Here is a 26659-nt window from a genome sequence, read left to right on the forward strand (position 1 = left end):
CCATCATCAATCTAAATTCATTAAAATGTGATTTTGAATCCAAGCAACTTCAAAATGGCTTTGTTTCCTTTTGTTCAACTTTCAAGTTTATCAGTTTTCCGTAAAAATCTGCAAATTTAAATATCTTGACACAAGAAAGAATTAAGTACATGAATGTACACAAATAACAAATACATATTGACAAAAATACACAACTCAAAAGACATTTGTTTTTTGAAAATGAATTTTATTGAATAAAAGAAACAATGATTTAAAATGCAGCATATATTACATACATCTCTTTACATCCACAACAGTCGTTTTAATACAGATGGACTTATACTATACAGCGATCACAAGCAGAAATCAGTACTTACCAATAACATCAATTTATTGACTTACGTGTATTTTATAAAAAATTTAGATAGAATTCATCCTTCTACGCTTTACCATAGTTTTCTCTTAATCCTAAATGATTTTTAGTGAAAAAAGAAAATAAAAACAATAAGTTTTAATTTACTAGAAAATTAATCCAAAGAATAAGTGACTAACGCAAATGGGCTGGAATGGAAAACATCGAAACAAATATAAAAGGGGAATTGAAAAATATAAAGCAAAATGTGCAATTTTGATATGTTACTTTTATATATATATATTATATATTTGTGTGTGTGTATTTATTTTCTTTTATAGCTTTGTCGTTGTCAACTTTTAAACAATTTTTTCACTTGAAGACCATACAAATAATACACAAACGTATTATTGCAATTAAGTTATGATCTTCAAGCATCTCTCGTGACCTTGCTTTGTCATTCACTCCTATGTTTCAGCAAAGAAGACCAGTGTAAAGTACATCTCACAATTTCATTTTTAAACTTTCCAAACTATTTTCATGGACTATGCTCAACACCAGTCACGTTAGATGCTGTCTACAGATCAAGTTATTGCACACAATAAAATCATAACAAACTAATATAAATAATATAGTAAGAATCACACTAATAATTTTAAAGCAAGTTTTAGTATATTTAGTGGCACTAATAAATTATGCATACATTGCAAACCAGGGTATATACGTTCAGAGTGTCTCAAATTCGATGATTTTACGGGGTGTCTGAATTATTTTTAAAGTTAGAGCCATAGGATTTTTGCCATGTTGTTCTCGATTTGTATGCAACGAAAGCTAACAATCACACAAAAGTTGTCGTTAACTTGGTTTTGTAGACGTAAGATGTTATTAGCAGAGTTTACTCCAATAATAAAACTTCAAATAATTTGTAGATTTTAAATCCGTATTTTAAAGGCCAATAATTCATTTTTTCCATACCACTAATTCATAAGAGAGGCCAGTTGAGCAATGGTATGTTCTTGTGCCAATGCTGCTAATTCTTTGACCCATTCGTCTAGTAAAACTGCGCATAACGCCACATGTTGCGCTTCGTTAAACTTAGGATAAACTGAATTAATCTGAACTTCTTCTGCTGAATTTATCATGGGTAAACAGGTTTCTAGTTGGCTAGGCCGTCTTCCAAATATATTGGTTATAGAAGGTATGGTTAAACTCTTCCGTTTGGGGCCATTTCGTTGGAACGATTCGTTGGATTCCTGTGGCTGAGGCCTTGGAAGCGAAGTTTTCTCCATATGGTACCTAAGAAGGACTATGCTTATGAGAATGTAATTTACTGTGAGTTTCCAAGAAGAAATAAATTACCTTTACCTATTGGTTTAAATAACTTACGCAGATATGTTTGAAAACCGATTTAGCCAAAAAATTAAAAAAAAAACATAGATACAATTCTTTAAAAAATTGCCATTATGAAGCAATAAATGTAAAAAAGGCGCAAATACTTTAAATTTTATTAAAATGTTGGGAATTTTGCTTTAACATAGTTTTAAGGGTTCTGAGCTCATGAATTATATGAGTACAGTAGGTATATAAGCCCATAAACCTCAAATAACTTACCTTCTAATATTTACCAACATGATTTCCCTATTTACCAAGACCTCTTGTGCGTACTTTATAAGACCTACTCTATCACTTTGTCGGCTCATATAATCATCAATTTGTCGCTTTATCACACCAATTATCTGGGGAATCAAACAAAATTGGATTTTAAATACCTTTTCATAATTGTCAAGCGAAAGGAAAATTCTTTATTGGTTCAAAATGCCACTTACTTCAAATATAGACGGTATATTCGGTTGCAGAACTAGATTATGGTCCAAAAGATAAGCTCTCAGTAATGTCTGAGGATACACAGCCAATCTAGAGATCAATCCTGTCAAGTGTAAATTAACATATATCGAATTCGACATAAAAACTCGTAATTTGTCTAATAATATTGTAAGAAATGGGCCAGCACTGGGGGCTTCATCTAAACCAGGAGTTTCTTCAAAACTATGATTAATATTCACTCGTCTGGGCTTATTTGATGAAATTTGCCAAAACTCATGATCTTCTTTGATATCATCAGAATTTATCATACTAAAACTTTCATAGCCACTACTTCTTTCCAGCGATATAAGACTGTCGGATTTTTCTTCTAAACAACCTGAAGTCAATAAAGCTATTAACAGAAACGAGTTTCGTTATTTACCGTTATTCAGTAGAATATCGTCATCGCCATTGTAGCCGTTGCTCCAATTTAAGCAAGCTTTCTGACAATGTCCGATTTTATTCCTGGCATCGCAAAGATATGCGTAATATTTCCCATAAAGGCTTTGCTTGTGTTTTAAATGGCTCCACTGACCGGAGCTGCTATCAAAATCGAGATCCGTTTCCAGTAACTGAGAACAGTTTGGAGCGAGTGATAGAAGTTTCTCGAAACTTGGACACAAAGGATCTATAGGCAGCAGCATTTTTCTTTGAGACATAATGAGATGAAAACAAGGCTAAAATTACATAACTAGATTTTTGAAGTGAAATTTAATAATTGGTAGAAAATTGTATTTTTCAGACGTGAGTAATTTTCCTAGTAGTATTTTTTACTCAGATATTTATCTGATAATTAGAGAAATTAATTATCAGTAACTAAAATAAAATTTATGGTGCCTCATAAATTTTAATAAGATAATAAATTACAATAATAATAATGTATTTTGTATTTTATAATAAGGATTAATGTTTAGGTATTCATTTTATGCCAGAAAGAGCGTTACTACAAGTTGATGGTAGTGATGTTTTAGTCATTTTCTAGAGTAAATAAAGAGAGGTATTCAGGCTCCACTGAATAAGCCTGTCCATGAGTATGTCCGAAAAATAGAAACACAACGCTTATTATAATAAAGAAAATGACCTTACCTGCAAATATTTAAAAACCAATTCTAAAAGCAGATCCTCACAATTCAAATCGATCATACTTTCAAAAAGTGCTAGTGATACCAAACACAGCTGCATATCATTTGATTGTATACGTTGTATTAAAATGTTTAAAAGTCTTTGTCCGTCATACTCTACTTTAATTAAAAATTGTAGGACGGCATGCAATAATCCAGGTTCTGCCACTGTACGAATAATCAATTCAAGGTATGCAGTAGCAGCAACCTGCTCTTGAATGTTGTTTTGCAAAAGGGCTTCTCCCAGAACGGGTATTAAAAAGCCTCTATATAAAAATTCCTGTAACTGTTTTCTTATCGACGGATGGGCGACTTGAGCTATTGCGTTACTAAATTCTAATGAAGTTACAAAATATAAAAGTCCATTGATTTCGTTCACATCGTCTGGGGTAAAACGATGCCAATCAGGTACACCTAAAATTTTCTAGCTGTTCATCACTTTACCTCTGGTAGAACAAATATACCTATATCATCTATTGTATTTGGTAAAACTGAATATAATCCACTGAGGCCAGATGCCAATAAAACAGCGAAATTTGATATTTCTGATATGTACAAAGCAACGTCTTTATTTTTCTTTGATAGAGACATACATAGCAACAACGCATCTCTTGCTCTCATTCCAATAGCATCTTCTTTATGTACAAAGGGAATAAGTAAGGAAAATATTGTAAACCTTAAAAAAGAAATTTGAATTGGTAAATAAACCAATGCAAATTAAGGACTGATTGTAAATAAACGTCTTTGTACTTGACCCACATTAATTATATGTAACCTTGTAACACTTATATTTAAAATTTACTTACCTATTGCCTTTTTTCTCATTTACAAAAAATAATTTAACATACTCAGGATGTTGTACCAAGAGCGTGCTCAATTGGTTAAGAAGATCAACAAGTAATTTATTGACTTCTTCCCAAAATATTTCTTGATGGCAAGAGTTTAGCAATTTCAACAAAGGCTTTAAAAAAGAATTGTGCTCCAGTAACAAATGTCTGGTATGTCTTATGAGGGTGTCATAAAACTTAATTTGCTCAGATCTTACAGCATTGGTATATCTGAAACATTGGCATATGTGACCAGTTGTTGGATTTAAGATACCTATGTGATGTAAAATCATACCTGCCTGATCTTATGCTCCATTCAAACAGTCTATCAAGAACATTTTCATGTAAGAGGTATTCTAGACACTTTGATGAATTGACTGTCATACAATGTCGGTCATTTTTTTTCAGGTCGTAGAGAAGTAATGTAACCATTTGTTCCAAGTGATTGACAACTCCCAATACATCATCATGTGATGGTAATTGCTTAAATCAATGATAATTGTTTGGAAAAATCTAGGTAATCTTGAATACTATTTCTTGCTAGGTCAGATTTGTTGTTCCTTTAGGCCTTTAGGTTTGCCTTATAATCATTTGTTAAATCTTTTCAACAGAATATATCATATATCATAATATCGCAATACACATATAAATCTAATTGAGAAAGACTAATTAATTTAATTAATTTATTACATTTTTATCATCTTCAAAAAAGACAGAGCTTGGTAAACTCATTTAAGCAATATGATCAAATAATAGAGACAATTTTGAATAATTTATTGTACAACACAAGGATAAATTAAAAAATTTTATCAAAAAAAAGTGTTTACCAATACAAAATACACTGAAAAATCTACCAGGTGGATTTAAATCCAATTTAGGAATTTACATGACACTCAAAATTGTTTGGCTATCATGAAAGTGAATTGTTTATCATTTTAACCACTCACACGACTGTAATAAAAAACATGAAAATTTTAACAATGTTAGCATTTGAATTGCTATCATCGAGCATTGATATTGCTATCATATTGAAAAAGTCACTGATAAGATACATTTGTCTCTGCTTGTTGCAACAATAATTTAAAAACCATTCAGTCATCAATATAACTGATTTTGAAGTTGAGGATTTCCTTCTACCGGCAAATAAAGCTAAATAAGATACATTTTTTCTTTTGTAATGTTTCTGAAATATAGAAAGAGAACCTCTACATACTGACAGATAATGCAAATTTTACTCAGATTCTGAGTTATTAAGGTATAATTGACAAATTCAATTAACAAATGTCAGAACAAATGTTAAAAGGGATGAACCAAAACCAATTAGGAATGACTTTGGTAACAATTGCAAAAGGCTTTCTTGGAAAGGGACTCAGTCTACTTACTCAAGTAAATTGTTAATAACATCAGGGTACTCAGCTGCACATATTGGAGGAAGCAAAAAGCTTAGAGTTGATAGATATTGGCCAAGTTTATAAATTTATATAATGTAGTGTTTTCATAATGTAAAAAAGTTAAACCTGGTTCAAACATACTGAGCAATTTATACCTTTACAAAAATAAGTGAATGGTCCCAAAAAAAGTTGCACAGCATGCAACTTCTGTTATATTGCCTTAACTTTATCTTACATTGCCTAATTTGATCAAAGGAGCTTTGAAAGAAGTAACTTATAAAGATGTTAAGCATTTACCTGCACTCTTTGTAAGACTTTAAGGGCTTGGTACCAGTGCCCTTTAAAACTATCATAACAAGCCTGTGGATCACATTCTTCACTGTTTAAAATACTTCTATTGCTTCGCTGGAAAAATGTATTGTTTCTTATCCATTCCATAATATTCAACACTTTACATTTAAGCCATTTTAGGGAACCGTGTTATTTCGTCGTTAAATATCTCTTATCAAACAACGCAAATGCAATTTCATTTTCCTTGGTATTAATTAACTTTTAATCATAACCCACTTTCGTTGATAAAAATTAATTAAAACAATAGGAAAAGTGTCACTGATGACACCTGTCGCCACTAGCAATAGTGACAATTCGCTACTTTGGATAAGGGTAGAGTATATTACACTTGGTGTAGAGATCGCATAACACCAAGTGGCTGACAAAATCTTTTATGTGCACCATTTCTGCAATTAACTTCGCCGTTTATTAGGCCCAAAATGGTTCTCCTGATAAATGTACCACTTTTGGAATACTAAATGCTTCAAATTAAAAACACTGATGGGTACTAAGTATTCATTTGATGACGTTCCTTTCAATTCAATTGTCACAATATCATTCGACGTTTTAGTTATGTTTGATTTAAGGTTTTGTTCACTGACCAGGAAACTACTTTAGAACGGTTCTAGAACCTCTTTCGAGAAATCACATTCTACATTTTTGTACTTGAAGTGAGCAATGCGCTTGCCCAGAAAGTGTTCTTGAACCGTTCCGATATGTGAGTTGGAACAATCCTGATGACAGCTGTTTTGAATTGAGAACCAAGGAAGGTTACTTTTTTACTTTCTGGAGGAAGTTGACATAATAGTTCGGATATTTAGAAATATTTTACGGAAAATTGGATATTCAGAAGCAAAAATAATCCACAGAACTATATAGAATAATGACTATTCTACCCACTATCCGAAAAACAACCAACAGTGCTGAGGAAAACAATGAACCCAATCAACAAAACGTAAGTATTCTTGTCTGAGGTTGCACCTTCCATCAATTTAAGTATTTTATATGTACACTTTCTTTATCATTGAACAATTTAAGAAATATGATAACATTTATCACACAATTTATAATTCAGGGTATATGTTTGTTTTTGTCCTTTGTAGGGGACAGTGGAAAGGAATAATAGAAGAAATGAGATTGCCTCTATGCAAATCTCCTCTCTGTCAGAGAATAATGCCAATGCTAGGAGATCCCCATTTCCATTGTAAGTGGATTTTATGTTGCCTTTTACATAGTATAGGTTTTGTCATATTTGTTATACAAAACACTTTGATAATTCTTATAAATATGTATAAACTCATCAATTACTACCAGATAAGAAGAATCTGCACGTCATATAGGTAGTATCGAAGCAGAATTTAGAATGTCTCTTACAGTAGAGCCTTCGATACAAAATTTTCCATACAAATTCCCAAAACAGATAAGAAAGTAAGGTAAAAGTATACTGCCAGATCTTTTTGGCAGGAATAGTAAAAATTAGCCTGCATGTATTAAATATTTCATTGAATAAGTGCAAGCCAGGAATTATATAGTAATAGCAGGCTGCTCTTTCTTAAAGTTGTTTTTCTGTATTACAAAATTTACTTTATTTGAGACTATTGACAAATCAGTTTGTTATTCCAGTAAAGTAAGGTCAGTTAGATTACTAGAGGTTTACCTTTAGCTCAATATAGTCCCTTAATTCTATGTATAGATGCATGCGTATTGTGGTAGACTGGCAGTCCAGTACTAACACACAAAAGTTATGGTAACCTATTGTATAACTTTCATTAAATTCAATTTGACACATTTCAGAAATATAAATTATTATTTTGGGATTTAAAATACACAAACTTATGATTTTCAATTTTTCTCTACACTTCTCCACCAAAAAAAACTTAAAGTAGCCCTCACCACTTTTATGCTAATAAGTCTTAATCTTTTTAAGTAAACAAGACAGAAAAGAGCGGCTAAGAAAGAGATTCAAAGAACCTGACAGAACGCGTGATAGAGAAAGAGAAAGAGAGCAAAAGCGCGAAATACGTCGAGAGCAAAAGAGAGATAGAATTGCGGTGGCTAAAAGAGATATTGGAAATGAAGCTCTCCTTGACAATAACGCCGATGATGTCGAGCAGGCTGTAGAACCCACGTGCAATAACAATAAAAATATTAATGTTGAAGTTAAAGAGGATGCAACAGGCTTCAACAGTGAAGATGAATATGACGATAATAGCTTTAAGAATAGGCTTCTCACCAATGAAGAATGGCAGAAGGTAGGTTTAATGTTTGGTGCAGTAATATAATTCAAATAGAATATTTATTTCTAAACTTAATATAAGTAATAAATTAAATATTGCAGAGAGATGAATTTTTTTCACGAGGCATGTCAAGTTTGGGATGGGAAATTAAACAGATGAATGAAGATGGAGCTTGTCTGTTTCGTTCCATTGCAGACCAAGTCTATGGAGATCAGGAATTTCACAATCAAGTTAGGCAGGACTGCATGAACTATATCGTTAGTAACTATGCTGCAATCAGTATATTTAAGTTGAACAAATCAAACATTTATCAATTATGTTAAAAATTTTAAATTTTATTGGTTAATCTTCATGTAAAGTAATAATTTTATAGATATAATTCGTGGTTACATTGATTTATGTGGCCTTTTGCTCTTTTAATTAGAAGCTTAGGAAAAATATTAAAGGGGAGATTAAAGGTGCTTCAGAAAAACGTGGATAAAATTTATAGTAGGATTTTCTCTGGCACTCAAACGAGACAAATTGTATATTTTGGCAGGATGCTAAGAGATATTTTCATAGCCGTCTTATTATATTAAAAGTATCAACTAATTTCCCTCCCTATTCAGGTTCAAAACCGCGATTATTTCGAGCCTTACGTAACCGAAGATTTTGACAAGTATGTTGCAAGGAAGCGTACTTGGCACGTTCATGGCAATCATTTAGAAATCCAAGCAATGAGCGAGCTTTATAATCGCACGATTGAAGTGTATTGCTATCAAGTCGGTTAGTATCTTTCTAAAGCCACTTAAGCCAAGCAATCTAGCAACTTTTTTTTAGAACCAATTAATATATTCAATGGCTCTTCGAGATTTGTTAATAGCTATGAACCGATCAGGCTTTCTTACCACCGAATGTGTCACTATAATTCAATTAGCAATCCGAATAAACCATCTGTGGGGGTGGGATTAGGTTTACCAAACTATCATCCTGTTGATATTGATAGAAGAAGACTTCATGATGGTGTTAGAGCCAGTGAGCAGCTGTTGATTGAGCAGGTAGGAAAGAGAGAACCAGAATGTAAAGTTGGATGTTAAAAATTGTCCCGTAACTTTAGACAATGTTGGAAGACAAGCTAAAAGCTACCGACTGGGAAGCCACAAATGAAGCAATTGAAGAACAAGTAGCGCGGGAATCATACATTCAATACTTCAGAGATACTGAGAAACGTCTTAAAGATCAGGGTCATCCTTTAGCGAGTGGTAGTAGCTCAACCGTTACATCCTCAATGGTTTCGAGCCCCAGGAGTTCTCGTCGAGGATCATTGTCCCCTAAAGGATGCTCTTCTCCTAAAGGAGGGACTTCTCCTAAGAATTTGTCTCCATTAGGTAAATTTAATTTTTGTTAGTAACTGATTTTCGTTGTACATTTTTGCCTGAAAATTATTGTTTTAAATTATTACCTGGAACCTCTAGGTATCATATTTTATTTCCCGAAAACTTTAGCGAGCCCCAGAACAACTTTTGGATCAAATAATTCCGAAGCTGAAAATTTACTTTCCACTTTCGTCCCGACAAAAGAAGAAGAAGCGTTTGCTAAAAGAGTATATAATTCTCCTCGAAGAATTTCTGAACAAAATGATGCCAGTTTCCCTGTCGAGTCCTTCCAAAAAGAAGAAGCAGGTCCTTCGTCGTTAATAGATAATAATATTGGTAAGTAATAGTTACAAGGATACTTAAAAATACTTAAGCGCTTTCCAAATTTGCTCATTTTGCATTTTTTCCACTTTAACATTGCGAGAATCAATGTCTATATGTGTCTCAATTTTTTAGGCAGCTTCGAAGATTTTGATCAGGAAATAATGGCTCAAGTATTGGCCGAATCGCAACAGACCTACTTAGACGAATTAAAGAAAAGTAAATCCAGAAAGAGAAACGGGTCCCCAGAACCCTCAACTTCAACATAGCTCGTTAATTTATTTAAACGTATTTACATAGTTTCAAATATATAATCAGAAGGATAGTTTTCCTAATTATAAAATTCATAATCTTCTTGGAAATGTCCTTTTTAAAATGTTTATACAGTTTTTCATGATTAAGAGTCTAAGCTGCCTTTGCATTCCTGTTGAGCGGATTTGCGCAACACGTTATAGTATGTAAAATTAAGAAAACTGTCCTTCAATGTCGTGTGTTTTCTTAAAATTGGGATAAAGGTAATTCTTTGTTTTTAATTGAATCCACGTTTATGTTACGAATATTTTTAGATTTAGTTTTAATCTATTTGATCTTATAATGCGATAAGGCGTCAGTGCTAGACATTTGAAGCGCGGAATGCTAATCAATTAGCAGACGTTTTGAAATTACTGTGAATCATCCATCCGGTTCTAATTTAGATCGGCTAAATCCGGTAAAGGTTGTCGCATATCTCCAGATCTGCGACGACAACATTGTATATGTATATCCTTGGTGAGTTTAATTTATTCATTATTTATTGAAAAAATACGTCACAATAAAAACTCAGTTATTCGGATCAGGTACCCTGTATATATCACAATGTTCTTAGCAATATACCGATGAGTTTTGCTCGGATATGCATGTTTCGTTATTTTTCATGTGAATCGAATGTCTAGCAGTAGGGACAATACATAAACCTTCGTTGTCCTCGCTAGCAAATTTAGTTCTTGTTCTTTTATTATTTTAAGAGAACTTAATGCCAAACCGCTAAGAATGATTAATGAATTAGGGATACGATTATCTCTTACTTATGTGCAACTTAAGAAGCCATCATAGATTTATGAATACGTTGTGATATATACCTTAATTTCATTATGTTTAGGTACAAAGTTAGTTTGTATTAGTTTTGAATTTCAATTTTAGTTTTTTGTGATTCGAAATGTAGTTACAATCATATCGCTCCCCGGCGATAATAGGGGCACAACTGGAAAACACTAGAATTGAAGAAAATTCTGTTTTAAATTTTAAGATTTTTTTCTTGTAATGAAATTAAAAAACCATAAACAGGAATTTTAAGTTTGTTAACGACGACTGCTTAATTGTTGTAGTATAAGGACATACAGAAATCTTTTTCTTAAAAAAAAAAACTCCAACTGGATCTTTTTAAGATGTGCCACTGTTGATCCGACCATTTATTGCATTTTAACCCAATTAAGTGCATTTAGTAACTTATAGATCATGCATGATTAGTAAATTTGTTAACACACATTCGTTAATATAAATTACTATAATCCCAAGAAAGTAAGAACTATAAGTTTTTATATATAAAAAGTTACAAACATAAACACTTTTTCTTGGATATAACTTTGTTAGGTATTTTATTTAGTAATTAAGTTTCGAGAATGTGATCACGATTATTTGAGTAACATAGTTAGTGACGTTTTATTTAAACATCAAATTTTCATAGAAGTGACTGTGACTCTTGATAATGGAATTTGTTCTTAATAAAAACATGAGGTCGTCATTTTTTTTCGCTTATCGGTAGAACTGTTGAGTAAGCGTTTTTTAATTTAACTCCTGATTTTAGAGGAATCCCCACTCGCCTTTCATTCAACAACAGTCCAACCTTCAATATTTAACTTCTGAAAACTTGAGATTTTCTGTTAATTTTTGAGAAGTTAACTCGGGCCTTGTTTTCTTTAAGAATAAAACTGATACAAAATATTGTTCTTTATAGAATCTTGGAAATCTTATTTAACCTAAAGCTAGGATATCAATTTTCTAGGGTCAGAAGCCGGAGTGATATAAATATTTCGACAAGTTCTGCAGAGCAGCTACATAGAAGTACTGTCTGGATGAACAATGCATGCAATATTAAAAACTAGATATACTAATCTCAATTGCATCCATTTATCTTGGGAGCATCCGAATAGAGCACAAACGAAGTTTTCTATTTTTTTTAATAGGTTTTGATATTTATAGGAAGGTTTAGGGAAAAAACACTGTTCTCTTCATGCTTATATCTATCTAACTGTGTTTCCTTTATAAGTTTATGCTTTATACACAGTTGGACAATGCATAACAGACGCTTAATGCATAATACTGACCTCTATACTAGTCACCATCGCTGTGGCAAGTCATTGACTGCAACTAAACAATAAGAGTAAATTTGTTTCAATAATTATCGGGATAATTTTTTAAGATTTTCTCTGCCATAATTGTATCGAATATAAAAAAATAAAACAGCCTTGATACTACACCTCCTCTTCTACTCTGTACATATAAAGAAGTCTATATAAAAATGAAAATATTGAAATATGTATAAAGTAAAATAGTATAAAAAATAAACGGAAGTGGTTTCACAATAAATAAGCACTAATATCATTATTAAATTACAAATCCATACTTTACGAGCTATATAATAATACCTTGTTTGTTATTTACAAGTTACAAGAAACGGACAAATGAGTAAGTATAATTTAAAATACACAACGCAGATGAACAAATTTATTTAAGTTTAGTTAACTAATATACAAGGTGTTAATTAAGTACGTGCAGATATTTTAAGGGATGAATTTCTGACCGATTCCAGTATAAAAATTCCTATTAACATAGGGTCGCAACGGCTTCGTTTAAGAGATACAAAGTGTTTAAATTTAAATTTAAATTTGGTTTTCCGTGAACATTTTTGGACAGAGATGAATCAATCGGACGAAATTTAACATTCGGGGGTTTTTTATGATGTAAAACCAAAATGTTATCTTAGTTTTTTGACTAGGGGGGGATGATAAAGGGCGCCGCATAGGGGGTGTCATCGCATTTAAATTGGCCCTCATTTTTTTGCCCCACACTGTAGGTCACTTTTGTGTTAAGGACATTATTGAACATTTAGTTTTATTTAAAAAAGTACTCTTGGAGAATATCTCTAGAGGCAACCGTTTTGGAGATAAATGGACTTGTAATTAACATGTCTTGGATAAAATTCATCAATAAAAATTATTGAAAATAACAAAATTGGGTTAATATAATTATAGTAATTTTTTATGCATATTTTTCTTAAATACAGTTATAATTCTCAATTTAGTCTCATTTAATGTTGTAATTTTCTTTTGTTTCGTTAAATTCTTAGTAAAGCATTATTATAAACTTATGTTAATTACAAGTCCATTTATTTCCAAAGCGGTTGCTTCTTCTAGAGATATTCTTCAAGAGTATTTTTTAAATAAAACTAAATGCGCAATAATGCCCTTAATATAAAAGTGACTTACAGTGCGGAGCAAAAAAGTTAGGGCCAATTTAAATGTGATGAAACCTCCTATGCGGTGCTCTATCAGTAATCAAGAAATTAAGATAATATTTGGATTTTGCATCATAAAAAAAACCCTAATATTAAATTTCGTCCGATTGATTCATCTCTGTCCAAAAATGTTCACGAAAAACCAAATTTAAATTTAAATTTAAACGCCCTGTATCTCCTAAATGGAGCCGTTGCGACCCTATGTTAACGGTAATTTTTGTATTGGAATCGATCAGATTCATCCCTTGAAGTATCTGTATGTACTTAATTAACGCCCTGTATTAAAACTTATTTTACTAAATTCTAGCCAAATTTTTTACTGCGAAAATTTAATTTGTTAATGTTGTCGGAGAAAAATTATATACCATTTTCATATATTCCTATAAAATCAGGCCTCAGATGATTTCCATTGTGAGGCTAATTTGACATTTTATGGTACTAAAATTAAGAGCTATATAGAGAGATAGTCCAACAAAACAGCAGGGTAGCATTCTCGTAGGATCAAGCGGGGTGGTGGTAAAGTTTAGTTGGGTTCGGGTTAAAAGATCCGCAACCATAATGTGATTTTTGGAACTCATTCTTAGAACATATTTTCGTTGATTCCCGACTAGAATTTGTTGGAAAAAAATTGTCCGATCTCAGAGTGAATTGATGGCTATTTTTTGGACTTTATAAAAATGTTTAATCTCCCGTTAAATTCAACGGTCCATCGTTTTCAACAGTATCACAGGGGACGTTTTCCGGCATGCTTAAATCTGTAGGCGCCTCGCTACCTGTATCCGAAGCAGCGCTAGTGCTAGCAGTACTTAGACTCGCCTTAGGATAACTCAGATCTAAAGTACTGCTCGAGAAATCCACCCTAGCAATTTTTGATGGTTTCTCATCGTCTGTATTAGGCGAGGGTTTGCCTAAATTCAAGGAATAATCGCCCGAGCTAGACGCCACGGTCGCACTCGGGTTTCCCTTTGTGACACTTAAATTAGGCATATAAAAGTCAGTCTTGCTTGACTTGGCAATATTAGCCAAATATTCCGCTGAAAAGTCCTTCCCTGACATTTTCGAGCTCAAATCCGGCGTCAAGAAGTTCATTTTGTCTTTGAAGTGCATTAAATCCATTGAAAAATCATATTGTTTGGGGACGGGTGATTCTTTAGAAGCCTTAAGCGGGGTAGAGGTATGAGCCTTAGATTCCGACTTGGAAGATTTGCTGGTGGACGTTGAAGGGCTGCTTGGTGAAAATGGCTTTAACAACTCTTGCATTTTAAACAAATTCGTTTGAAGGAACATATTATTTGCCGCCAAAGTGCTGTGAGCCATGGGGTCTGGCAAACCCAGGATACTGCCGGCTGAAGAGTATTTCCCAGCGTTGAACAGTAAACTAGATATATCAGAAGACAACATACCCAAACCGGAATTCATGCTTACGGGCACGTTTAACGTCGGGAGCAAATGTGTCGACTTTGCAGCTGAGGACGCTGACATCAATGACTCTCTCTCTTCAACCAGACACTCTAGATTTTCTCTGACAAACTTCCATATATCTGCTTCATTTTCATCTCTAGGAAACTTAGATGCTAAACTCCCCTTGAGCTTCTCAATGTAAAATGTATTAGAGCCCATAAACTTCTCATTAAAGTTAATAAAATCTTGTTCTTTTTTGTAATATTCCACACATTTTGTCATTTCAGTTTTTACTGGAAGATATAATGCTGAATCCTGAATTACATTATATGACATGAGCATTGGTCGTCCGTATTCGTTAGGTTTGTTCTCTGGAGGTGGAATCACCCAGTAAGTCATAATTGACGATTCCAAACCAACGTTTTCATAGTTATATGGGGCTAAAAAATTAAATGTTATTTCTGATAAATTATTATAAAGCATCAACTAATTTACAAATGATAATTCCAATGCAAGGGGTGTAGCTATTATCGTGTGTGCCTCTCATTTTAATCTGATATTCTAACTGCGCATCTACATCCCGGAGCGTTGGAGCTGCTGCGGCAAAGGGGTGTGAATGGTACCAACCAACTAAAGTTAATTTTTCTTTTTCTATCATTCTAGCTATTTCTGCCTCTACTTGTGGTGCATTAGCTCTATCTGCTTTAGTATTGCGGCAAGGAAAGGCATGAGTAATTTGTAAGTCTGTAACAAAATGGTAATTGTTCCCAATAAATTCTTTGGTCTTAGGAGACAAAGGAAAAATTATTTAATGATTATGTTGATATGCAATCCATTTACGCACAATAGTTGACTTGACATATAACTATATTCAAGTCATGAATAGGGATATACTTCTCAAAAGAAAACCATTATCTGGAAACTTACTGTGAGAATTAACTTCCCAATGGCCAGCCAAATATCCTGATACTTCTGATTTTGTCAAATGACAATGAAAATCCATGAGCAATGCTGCATTGGTATATAAGGACACAAGGAAAGGTTGTATTTTGCCCAGATTTGAGAATGGTACACATTCAATCATGGTGTTTGCATCACTGAAAGTGATAATGTAATCAAATCACATTTACAAAAAATAAACTGGAAGTTTGAACTTACTGAGTGAGGGTCCGATTTGCTATTGTGTTATGTTTTACCACAAATCGTTGAAACATGACTTGGCTTGTAGAGGTAGAAGTTACAGGAATTGATGTGGATGTTTTTAGCAGCTGCTCTAGGTTAAGACTATTTGCTGCAGCAACTATATGATGCATATGAGTAACTGTAGGCAAACTAAAATATTAAAAACACACCCTCTTTCTCTAATTGTTTCTCCAATTCCTTCTCTTCTTCCTTTTTTTTCTTGTACCAAACGTTTTTATATGCATCCAGCTTCTTGCCCTTATATTTAACAGAAGCCCATCCACAACCAGATTTTTTATCTGGATTAATAAACCTCTTACAGGCAATAGCCCAAGCACTAGGAGAAGCAAATATTATGTCTGTTTCTTGGCTGCGTATTTTTCCATCCTCCAGCAAATCTCCAACAAATTTCTGGCCCTAAAGCTTAATCTTGAAACCTGGGTATTAAATGTGGGCAGAACATACTAAATACTCTATTGTCATAGCCCCTGCTCCTGGCTTTAAAATGCCTGCAGATAAAAGCATCTGCAAAGTCACTGTACGGTTACTTGGGTCTTTCCCCACTACCTGGCGCACTTCAGCAGGCTTTTCACTTCCATTTTCTGTGGGATGTTCTGAATGGGTTTCACTCTCAGTTTCCTGAAATTGTGTTTAAGTAGGTATGTAGGAATATTGAACAAATTTGAGGTTTGATATGACTTTCATCCAGTTAAATCATGCAATGTGTCTATGTTTAGCAAGATGTTAAGTATAACAGACTTGATGATAGGTATTATGTAAAACAATAAGGATAGGTGATGTTATCAACATTATGCATGCAGTGAGTGGAAATTTAAGCTATCAATATTTAAGAGATAAATTGATACTTTGCTGTCTGGCCTACAGAACCTTATATATGCAATCAATTACGTTTTACTGGAGGTATTTGTATAAAGTGTTTAAGAATAAGATCGAGGAATATATGATGCAAAGAAAGATATGAAAAACATTAAAAATACTTAGGAAGTTATGAAATTTACGGAACAATTTTAATCACTATCGACATTATGGGGAGAACGTTTTAGCACGCAACAGTACCCACTACCTACTGACTACTAATATTAGTAAATGGTGTAGCATATCTTATAAACCATGAAAAATAGAAAACCTCATCAAATTCTTCCTGTTCCACTTCTGTGTCTTCCTCCCGAAAACTATTATTTTCATCATCATCTAAATGAGTAGAAGTAGGGGTGGCATTATGCCCTAACAATGCGGCGGCGAGCTGAGACTGCATCTTGAGAAAAAAAGATCAATGTTAGGATTGAGTTTTCTTTTAAAAACATTGATTTAGTTCAGTAATAATGGTAGTGGTGGCAATAGGACATTCATAACAAAAAGAAAACACAATGCTAACATAATCTGGACCAGAAATATGTTAATAAAAGCCGGAAAATGAGATTTGAACCAGAACCTTCCCAAAGCTGAAAGCCGTCAAAACAGTCTAATACAAGTCCATTAGGTGATAAAGCCTCTTTAATGTATTTTAAATATCATTAACACATACCTTATATTGACTTAACGATTAATTTCCTAGTTTTCATTCATATTTAATTAATTTTTGGTAATTTATTACACAAAAGCCTTTTTTGTTTAGGTTTTTACAGGTCAATTGCGTCAGCGCAGCGCAATTTGACACCCCCAAAGTTTTTCTATGTTTATGACAGTTCACCGTTCGAAAAGTGGGAATCTAGTCAGAATCTGCACACTCTCTTTGTTCGCAAAAGTCACGTGTTAGGCTTTTCAATGCATTCTCTCGCACCCCACTATGTCAGTGGAGTAATGAGATTGTTGATTGATATATTTGGCAACTCAATAGAATCAAAAGAACATCGTAATGTTATCGTTTTAAGAGTTAAACGCATCCCTTCCAGTTGAAGCGAATCTGTGAAATATATTTCATTATTACAGTATCTTATTATTTTACGTAGCCGTCATATTTCTCTTCCTTCTGAATTGTAGATGATCTTCCTTCTCAGAAGTAACCATCATCCAGATATGCAACATACATTTATGGTGCTCGCTCTGGCTAATCTTTAGATGACGTGACTGGGAAAGCGAAAACACCACTAATACAGTTGTTTTCAAGTTGTTGTTTTCGATGTACTGCAGTTTGTTTTGTACATCTGGGTCAGGGTGCAAAGTCTATAAATTAGTTCAAAGTATACACTATTTTTAATTTCGAACCATTCGACTGTGTTTCATACAGATTCTAGTCAAATTTGGGAAGACATCAAGGGTAAAAAGTATTCCAATAATCTGGAAAAATGTTCCGTGTGGCAAGAAACTTGGTGCAACAACAAGTTATAACTGAAGGCATCGCTGTAAGGTAAGTTTTACTTTAATTAGTACCTACTCAAGGTGGATGCTCCTATTATTTTTTTATTAATTTTCTGAATTCTTTTCCTAATAATAGATGTTTGAAAACATCCTCTTCATCCACTGCTCAGGCTGCAGTCGCTGAAAAGCCCAGAGCAAAGCCTAAGCAAGAAGAAAATTACTCTTTTGTTATGAATTTATTTAAAGGACAGATAGAGTCCAGACAAGTTTTCCCTTATCCCAATGTCCTGAATGAAGAACAAAGAGACACTTTGCAAATGCTTGTAGACCCAACTGAAAAGTTTTTCACTGAAGTTAACAACCCTGCCAAAAACGAAGAATTAGAGAAAGTGGAAGAGAATACTTTGGCAGGACTTTGGGACTTGGGAGCTTTTGCCTTGCAAGTGCCTCAAGAGCTGGGAGGCTTAGGCTTAACAAACACCCAGTATGCCAGACTTGTTGAGATTGTGGGAGCCAATGATTTAGGAGTAGGCATTACCCTTGGTGCTCATCAATCGATTGGGTTCAAAGGTATTCTTTTGTATGGTACTCCAGAACAGAAGCAAAAGTATCTGCCTAAAGTTGCCAGTGGGACTTGGGCAGCTTTTTGCTTGACTGAGCCCTCTTCAGGATCAGATGCAGGCTCTATTAAGTAAGTTCAATTATTGTGGTGAGAATCTGTTATAGTACTTAAGTAATTAATTAAATTGTCATTATGCAATTGTATTTACCTCAGTTCCTATTTACTTACCTATTTACCAATGTTAGTAGCAATATTGCATGAAATTTTACTGCAAAATTTTATTCAAAAAATTATAAATATGAAATATCATGTGTTGGATGAAATCTTCCGTTTTTTATTGTTGTTATCAGATGTGTGCTCTATTTATAATTTTTTATAATGATCATTTCTTATTAATTTTTCTTTAATTATCTAGAACTAGAGCTGAGCTATCACCTGATGGCAAACATTATATTTTAAATGGAGCAAAAATTTGGATCAGTAATGGAGGATTGGCTGAAGTAATGACAGTGTTTGCTCAAACACCAGTGCAAGACCCTAAAACTGGAAATACAGTGGACAAAGTGACTGCTTTTATTGTTGAAAGGTCATTTGGAGGTGTTACTAATGGACCTCCAGAGAAAAAGATGGGAATTAAATGTTCTAATACTGCCGAAGTGAATATTTGAGATACAGCATGATTTAACATTTCTTTCTTTCTCTCTTTCTATTTATTAGGTATATTATGATAATGTAAAAATTCCCATTGAAAACGTTCTTGGTGGAGTGGGCAATGGTTTCAAAGTAGCCATGAATATTCTTAATAATGGACGTTTTGGTATGGCTGCTGCGCTCTCGGGTACAATGAAAGCCTGCATTAAAAAATCCATTGAATTTGCTAATCAAAGGAAACAGTTTGGTCAACTCATTACCAACTATGGAAGCATACAAGAGAAAATTGCCAGGATGGCAATGCTCCATTATGTTACTGAATCCATGGCTTACATGATTTCTGGAAATATGGATTCTGGATCTGAGCATTATCATTTAGAAGCTGCAATTTCTAAGGTAAATGAGCCTTTTTCAGGTTGATTTTTTTCTCCATTTTTTTTTGTTCAAATATGAACTACCAAATAATCTAATACACTTGCAGTGCTTTGCATCTGAAGCTGCTTGGTTTGTTTGTGATGAAGCAATTCAAATAATGGGAGGTATGGGTTTCATGAAAGAGACTGGTTTAGAGAAAATTATGAGAGATTTGAGGATATTTAGAATCTTTGAGGGAACCAATGATATTTTGAGATTGTTTGTTGCCTTGACAGGTAGGAATGTAAAGATATGTTATGTTTTAAAAAAAATTTGAGTCACTCACCACTGGGTGATTTCAGGTATACAGTATGCAGGAGCTCACTTAAAAGAGCTTCAAAATGCGTTTAAAAACCCCACAGCCAACTTAGGTCTAATCTTCGAAGAAGCCTCAAAAAGAGTGGTCAGGAAAGTGGGTTTAGGTTCCCCCCCTTCAATGGAACCTTTTGTACATAAAGACCTGACACAGGCAGCATCCCAAGTGGCCATAAGCATAGACTCTTTTGGTCAGGCCATAGAGTTGGTGCTTATTAAATATGGAAAAAGTATAGTAAATGAACAGTTTATTTTAAACAGAATTGCCAATTCTGTATTTGATATCTACGGAAGTATGGTTTCGCTCAGTAGAGCTTCGCGAGCGCTTAAGGAAGGAAGTGAGAGTGCTGCACATGAGAAACTTATGGCTGAGGCTTGGACACTTGAGGTGAGTTATGTTTTAGACATACTTTTTCCTTTCCTATAGTTTACGTACACAAAAGTTACAACTCACAATTTTTTATAATCCGAAAATCACGTATTAATGGAATGTTTTTTGAGCAATACATTGTTAAAATTGGAGCTTAAAATATTAATATTGGTACCTATGGTTAGTAATTTATTTTTATTTATTTATAGGCCACTCAAAGAGTTTCCATCAATTTGAAGGCCATTGCTAACGGAAAGAACTTGGATAGCTTCACGAAAATGAGTACAATTGCCAAGAATGTTTGCAGGTCCGAAGGAGTCGTTCATTTGAACCCATTGAAAATATAAGATGTTCCACCGAAATGTTTGTTGTTTATTTGTAAGACTTGTTCTCTATTGTATATATAATTGATATATCGTATTCACGGTCAATACCGCTATTTTTATTATAGCGTTAATTAAGAAAATTAGATATATTTTATTAGTAAATTATGTAAGTAATATTAAGATAAAAAAATTGAACTGGCGTGTGCATTCTAAATGAACATCATTGTGTTTTATGGAAACGAAGAAAAAATATACGTATTTTTTGTAGAATTTTTAGTAGTTGTTTTTCCCTGTTTTTACAATGCGATGGAACCAGAGCAACTATTGAAAAAGTGTATTTTCAAGGACTAAATTGTTGCTTTTTTTGCTCGTCACTTAAGTGGTAATGATTTTGAAGGGTGTATGGTTAATAGTTACAATAAAGTCATTATTGATTAAATTAAATTAATAAAATTCATTATATTTTTTGGACATTTCTTTCAGATTTTCGTTTTTTAAAGACTAATGATAATCTTGCTATTTGGGTGAATAAATGATAATAAGATTAAAAAATCATTTAACTTCTTTTGGCATCAATAGAGTGATTATTTTCCGTTTAAAATTGCTGGGTTCTATTTATTTTTTTAAATTACTTAAATTATTCACGTCAGATTGTTTGTTATAGCTTTTATCATAATTTACAAGAAATAATGACACAAAAATTTTAGCCACAAAGGGTAGACTTTATTTACGATGAACAAGATTTAAATCAGAATGATTTAATCAGAAAAATTATTGAGGCTTGTGAGGCAAGGAATGTCATTAGATGTAACAACTATCAAAACCACAAAAAAATGTGATCCTGAACCTGGAAAGTGCAGGACATTTGGAGTATTATGTAATGTATAAATGTATAAAGCTCTCGTGCTGTCGTAATATTTTTATAAATCATGATAAAACTATGACAAACGTTCCAACATAATTAATTTACGCCAAGATCGTTAACACGAGTTTTTGTCCGAGTCTTAAGTAAACGGTGAATGTTATTCTTAATTCAGGTTTGTTCAAGTAAGAACATATTTAATTTTTAAGACTGATCATGAAGATTAAAACCGACGATTACAGACAAAACTCTAGACGTGCAATAACTATGTAAACGATGTGATCATATTCAAGATATGAGGATGGCGTGGTTAAACTTATCTACTCCGGTTAAACCCACCCTTCGAACGATGGAATGTCTGCTATACAGAAGCGCAATTAGAGTGATAAGGGGCGTGTAATGTTAATGTGTGGAGTAAAGACACAAAATGGTGTGTTGCTGAAAAACGATACTGAATCATTATTTTGTTATAATTTCCAAGACATGTTAGTTGAATTTATCATTTTGAAAGTACTACTACTACTATTAATAGTAGCAGACGTAGCAAAATAGGAGGCCAAATCCTGTAATCAGGTATAGATTATTTTTCGAAACTCGATAAAATCTGCAGAGTGATACTATTTTTGGGGGCAGGCCCTATTTTACTCTCCCAAACTTTTTTTATGGTGCAATACTGGCAACTACTTTCTCGATATTCGAATTCGAATATTAACAAAAATTTGGGAATAAAGGAGTGGGGTTCTTAAGGGACCCCACCCAATGCGTTGTGGAGAAATTTTCACCAGGTATTTGGAGAGACAACTTTCAAGTTCTGTATTTCTACAACCGTCAACTGTCGAATTTAGATGAGTTAGGTGAAATCTATCTCAGGAATCAGCGTGTACTGATGAAATTTTTATTTCATGAAATTTTGATTTAAACTCACGGATATCGATATACCTACATAACTTTAAGCCTTCTGGCATATCAAATAAATCTATATTTAACCGTAAAACTTATTCAAAATTATCCAAACTTTCTCTTTTTGTGACGTTGTCTGTAAAGTTCGAAGTTGGAAGGTTCGAACTTTAAAACAAATTCTCAACTTTCAAAAGTAACGTTAGAGGATAACCTGTTGCATGTAAAGGAATTACATGGAGAGTGATATTGATCATGCTTAATATACAGCTAGAAGGAGCAACAAGTACGACTGCGCATTGAAAATATCTCCTTACTGGTTGATTCTGCCATATAGGATCTGTTTTTTAGTCTACAGCATGTTTTCTGACTGTGAGAAACACTGGAACTGGTTTCGTGGTGTATCATCGTTATTACCAGAAGACTTGCCATCGAAGAACTAACTCGAAAACTTTTTTAAAAGTAAGTTTGAATTTTTTTATACCACTTTTCCAAGTTTTAAATAAAGCTAATCCAGTTTTAAATTTAGCGCCAATTTTGCGCCAATGCGTCGCTCGGGGAAAAATGTAAACGCGGAGTTTAAACTTAATTTTAACATTTCTGTTTGACCATAAATGGTGCAAAAACACACAAAATTACTATTTCAAGCATTTACCTTTAATGAAGAAAAAATGTATTTTTCACGTAAGTACCTAATAAACGTGCCTCACTTACTTAGCCATGAGGTTTGCCTCGGCAGATAGTGAGATTAAAGCACCACTTTTCCCATCGTTGCATTGACGTCATCCTTTTCAACGTAATAAGCTTTTCATTACATTTTTAAGGAGTAAATTGTGCTTAATAAGGCATTTTTGCGCTTATAAAATCAATCCAGAAATAACCCATGTAGATGTAATAGCATAAACAAGGCAAATTTGTAAAGGCGATTAATACTGAGGTGTACTTGCTGTAGACATGATACATCCATTGTACATTATGCATTATGTATACTAGGACTCGGCGGGACATGCGGGTCTTCCAAAACCGGACAAATATGAATCTTAGATGGATGATGATGAATTAAGATGGATAGTACGAGGCATGTTTAAAGGTCTTTAGGGCAATTGGGCCTGCTGAGTTCATTTGTTAGACTTGAAAGAAAAAAATTGAAAATGAAATGAATGGGATTGAAAAGGAAAAGGTTAAAACATTAATTAAGTCTCTTTAATTAAACCAAGGATTAGGCAATGATTCAGGATTATTTAGAGTGCTTATCGTCCCTCAAATATTTCTTCCTCGCTTGCACACCGATAAACGTCAGGTTATTTGCATCATTAATTGCGGCTTCTGGAATTTGTTCAAAGTTAAGGTCGCGGTAAATTAGTCGGAAAACCGAAATTTAGTTATCTCTTTTTTGCTCAAAAACTCAATATTTAAGGTAAACTTTCAATTTCAACTTGAAACCTTTAAAAACTTCACTTGAGTTCGGTAAAGCTGGGAGCAACCCTTCTTGCTTCGTTAAGGGGATATTGCTTAATGAATATATGGGAACACGGTTTAAAATTAATCAGGAAGCTTAGTACTTAAGCCTTGTAGATTATAAAAGTTCTCAGCCAGTTTTAACGGGAATTGGTCTATAAAACTAAGACTTATGTCCAAGCTCGCAGTGGAAGCTCGATGTACTGCATAATTTCTATTGCGGTTTGATATGGGACATATTTAGGCGCATGCTTATACTAAATGTAAACCAATAGGAAAGGTTTATTTAGAATCAGTCGTGAGTTTGCTCAGGTCTAAATGAGGTGTACAGGAAAATTGATTGGTTGTTAATTTGGCAACACCTAAATTGCGAAGTCTGAAGGTCTGCGATTAGGCCTTTAGGAGCCTTTTTCGCTCCCAGATCGAAAAGTAGTACATGCGAGGAAGAACCTGGGTATAAAACAAAATTCAAACGACTTCTAATTTTATTTTATACAATTTTCAATCACGACAACTCTGGCTACAGTATTTGATGTGAAAAACTGGAAAATGAATATTTGATGAGACAAACTGGTTGAAATTTATCGCTCTTTTGTCGTCTATTTGAACGGTCCAAATTAATATCCATCCTGTGGCTCCAGAGGGCGGTTTTATGCGTAGGTACACTCGAATTTAATGGATTTTCTCGGCATTTTCAAATATAAATAATCGTTTTTTTCTTCTTTCTGTGAAAAACTCACAGTTTTTTACGTATAGCTATCATGAAATTTACCATATATATTTGAATAATATTGACAAACAAACATCTCCATAGGAAAATCGGTCTTAACTTAAACAGGTTAAAATGAAAGAAAAAATATTGGGAAATGGTTCTTGGGGCATGATTTTTTGTGTAATGAAAAACAAAATTCCTCAAAATCTTTGCGATATATTTAGAGGCTTCAATTATAATTGGTATCGTCATCAGGAAACTTGACATTAGGAACATAAATCATCAATAACAGATTTAGAAAATTTAAGTAAAACGACAAAAATAAAACAATTTGAAAACAAATTATGTAAATTGTAAAACGACAAAATGAATTAAAACCACGAAAAACTTTTATAATATTATAGTACCGAGAATAAATTTTTTCATTTTTTTTAAATAAGATCTAATTTTTTTCCTGTTTTCTGGTCGGTTTTTATGCGAAACCGGTTGGGAATCAAAAAAAAATTTTTTTTTTCATATTAAATAGGGCTCCCTAAGGTAAAACAAATGCCGCTCTATACAATTAAATTTAGAAAGCGGCGCCCGGCTTTGAGACACCGACGGAATATTTTTCCAGAAACATACCTTTTTTTCCAGAACTTAGGATTTCAATAAATTCTGAACAATTTTTGTAGAAAAGAACCCATAGATGAGCATAGTCGTTTAATCATGTTTAGTTTGCTATGACTAAATTTTATTTCCATTCCCACGATTTTGAGCAAAAAAGTTCATATAAACACATAGCTACAAATGCTCGGCTCCCTAACTACAGGATGTTTATGTTCCAAGAATTTCCCTATTTTTGTTTTATTTATTTTCACAATTAAATGTGGACACGTTTTTTGGTTTGATTAACAAACGGTTAAAACACCATGCACCATACGTTCCCCTCTCGAGGGGAGAATATCAACAGGAAGAAGACAAGTAAAAGAAATTTTTTAGTTGGAAATCTATAGTGGACGTTTCTAGTCAATTAAGGACGAGTAATCAAGAACATTTCGGCAACAGGAACGTACTCGGTTTAAGTCATAAAAGCGAAGCTACTAAGACCTCATTGATTAAGTTAAAAATGAAAGGAAGAGAAACATCTTTATGTACAATATTAATTATGTTGGCTTTTGTAATAAAATAAGTTTTGTTCTAATTTCTCTGGAACAATTCCATATAAAATTTACAGTACCTGCAAGCTCAAGAAAAGGAGATAGAAATTTTTAAAATACTAAGCCTTCAAAGTTCAAGATTTCATTTTATAACGGAGGTTATTAACAAAAAATAAAAGTGCATTTTAGTTTAATCTTTCGGAAAAAATGAGACTTTAAGAAACTTAATCCATTTCATTTCGAAGATATTTCGAGCGAAAAGGAAAATTCTTTGCGTTGCCTACGTAGGACTAAAGAAACAGCTTTATTGTAAATACACATAGGCGTTTCAATTCTGCTAAAAGCAAAGTAAATGTTGGTTTTATCTGATGCCGCTTTAATGTCTTTTATCTGCAGGAGAACGTAAATTTAATGTTATGGTTCACCGAGTGCTTCACTTTGTCACAATGGCAAGAAAAGGTACTTAATAGCGTTCTTGAAAGGTCAATTAAAATAAATCAAAAACAGATGAGACTGAGAAGGTATTGAAGGGATGCAAATTTTTCACAAATACCAATGTTCCAAAAATTACTTTGAAATATTATGAAATCGCCGATAGCTTGAAAATCACAAAAAAAAACTAAATGGCCTTTTTTTTGGAATAAAAGTACGTACATCGTGGTATTGCAACATACAATCGTTCCGAAAGCTAAGTTGCACAGTCGGTGCTGAGTCTGACTTTT

General features: G+C 33.3%; 6 protein-coding genes across 9 annotated transcripts in view; 4 read left to right on the forward strand and 2 right to left on the reverse strand.

Annotated features, from left to right (window-relative positions):
* The window catches only part of LOC136410586 (uncharacterized), a 102071-nt gene that overhangs the window by 48160 nt on the left and 27252 nt on the right, over positions 1-26659 (forward strand). The window lies entirely within an intron of this gene.
* Positions 247-6192, reverse strand: LOC136410220 (FHIP family protein AGAP011705). Its single transcript, XM_066392272.1, has 9 exons — positions 5831-6192; positions 4438-4625; positions 4122-4373; positions 3780-3991; positions 3281-3729; positions 2577-2871; positions 2158-2522; positions 1943-2067; positions 247-1627 (listed from the first exon to the last, which is right to left on the reverse strand). The coding sequence occupies exons 1-9, from the start codon at positions 5969-5971 to the stop codon at positions 1309-1311; spliced, it is 2346 nt and encodes a 781-aa protein (XP_066248369.1). The 5' UTR covers positions 5972-6192; the 3' UTR covers positions 247-1308.
* Duba (Deubiquitinating enzyme A) lies at positions 6543-11210 on the forward strand. Its single transcript, XM_066392794.1, has 9 exons — positions 6543-6818; positions 6967-7067; positions 7791-8115; positions 8202-8357; positions 8709-8865; positions 8920-9137; positions 9197-9467; positions 9585-9791; positions 9912-11210. The coding sequence occupies exons 1-9, from the start codon at positions 6747-6749 to the stop codon at positions 10043-10045; spliced, it is 1641 nt and encodes a 546-aa protein (XP_066248891.1). The 5' UTR covers positions 6543-6746; the 3' UTR covers positions 10046-11210.
* LOC136410573 (MPN domain-containing protein-like) lies at positions 11172-17560 on the reverse strand. Of its 4 annotated transcripts, XM_066392773.1 has the most exons (9): positions 17459-17560; positions 17060-17188; positions 16378-16551; positions 16083-16329; positions 15889-16030; positions 15658-15827; positions 15226-15474; positions 14733-15170; positions 11172-14675 (listed from the first exon to the last, which is right to left on the reverse strand). In XM_066392773.1, exons 2-9 carry the CDS (start codon positions 17186-17188, stop codon positions 14011-14013), a joined length of 2214 nt encoding a protein of 737 aa, XP_066248870.1. In that variant the 5' UTR covers positions 17459-17560; the 3' UTR covers positions 11172-14010. The 4 variants fall into 4 exon arrangements, with proteins under 4 accessions (XP_066248870.1, XP_066248869.1, XP_066248872.1 ...); XM_066392772.1 differs by having other exon boundaries at positions 11172-15170; XM_066392775.1 differs by lacking the exon at positions 17060-17188 and having other exon boundaries at positions 11172-15170; positions 17459-17509.
* Acadvl (Acyl-CoA dehydrogenase very long chain) lies at positions 18059-21145 on the forward strand. Its single transcript, XM_066392785.1, has 7 exons — positions 18059-18280; positions 18368-18922; positions 19209-19449; positions 19511-19840; positions 19926-20094; positions 20161-20561; positions 20753-21145. The coding sequence occupies exons 1-7, from the start codon at positions 18219-18221 to the stop codon at positions 20888-20890; spliced, it is 1896 nt and encodes a 631-aa protein (XP_066248882.1). The 5' UTR covers positions 18059-18218; the 3' UTR covers positions 20891-21145.
* Positions 22996-26659, forward strand: part of LOC136410570 (ras-specific guanine nucleotide-releasing factor 2-like) — a 50174-nt gene continuing 46510 nt past the window's right edge. Inside the window, 1 exon segment of the mRNA XM_066392769.1 lies at positions 22996-23090. The gene's annotated coding sequence lies outside the window, so the exon portion shown is untranslated.

This window comes from Euwallacea similis, chromosome 8, assembly GCF_039881205.1.
Source record: "Euwallacea similis isolate ESF13 chromosome 8, ESF131.1, whole genome shotgun sequence".
In the NCBI taxonomy this organism is placed as follows: Eukaryota; Metazoa; Arthropoda; class Insecta; order Coleoptera; family Curculionidae; genus Euwallacea; species Euwallacea similis.

Coding starts and splice junctions, on each gene's coding strand:
- LOC136410220 (XM_066392272.1), bottom strand. CDS start 5,971: ATGGAATGGATAAGAAACAATACATTTTTCCAGCGAAGCAATAGAAGT. Junction 2,872..3,280: donor TGGTTTTTAAATATTTGCAG/GTAAGGTCATTT, acceptor ATGTAATTTTAG/CCTTGTTTTCATCTCATTAT. Junction 1,628..1,942: donor ATGTTGGTAAATATTAGAAG/GTAAGTTATTTG, acceptor AGTCCTTCTTAG/GTACCATATGGAGAAAACTT.
- Duba (XM_066392794.1), top strand. CDS start 6,747: ATGACTATTCTACCCACTATCCGAAAAACAACCAACAGTGCTGAGGAA. Junction 7,068..7,790: donor AGGAGATCCCCATTTCCATT/GTAAGTGGATTT, acceptor AATCTTTTTAAG/TAAACAAGACAGAAAAGAGC. Junction 9,468..9,584: donor TAAGAATTTGTCTCCATTAG/GTAAATTTAATT, acceptor CGAAAACTTTAG/CGAGCCCCAGAACAACTTTT.
- LOC136410573 (XM_066392772.1), bottom strand. CDS start 17,188: ATGCAGTCTCAGCTCGCCGCCGCATTGTTAGGGCATAATGCCACCCCT. Junction 16,552..17,059: donor AACAGGAAGAATTTGATGAG/GTTTTCTATTTT, acceptor ACACAATTTCAG/GAAACTGAGAGTGAAACCCA. Junction 16,330..16,377: donor CTATGACAATAGAGTATTTA/GTATGTTCTGCC, acceptor ATTAAGCTTTAG/GGCCAGAAATTTGTTGGAGA.
- Acadvl (XM_066392785.1), top strand. CDS start 18,219: ATGTTCCGTGTGGCAAGAAACTTGGTGCAACAACAAGTTATAACTGAA. Junction 19,841..19,925: donor TAGAAGCTGCAATTTCTAAG/GTAAATGAGCCT, acceptor ATACACTTGCAG/TGCTTTGCATCTGAAGCTGC. Junction 20,095..20,160: donor ATTGTTTGTTGCCTTGACAG/GTAGGAATGTAA, acceptor GGGTGATTTCAG/GTATACAGTATGCAGGAGCT.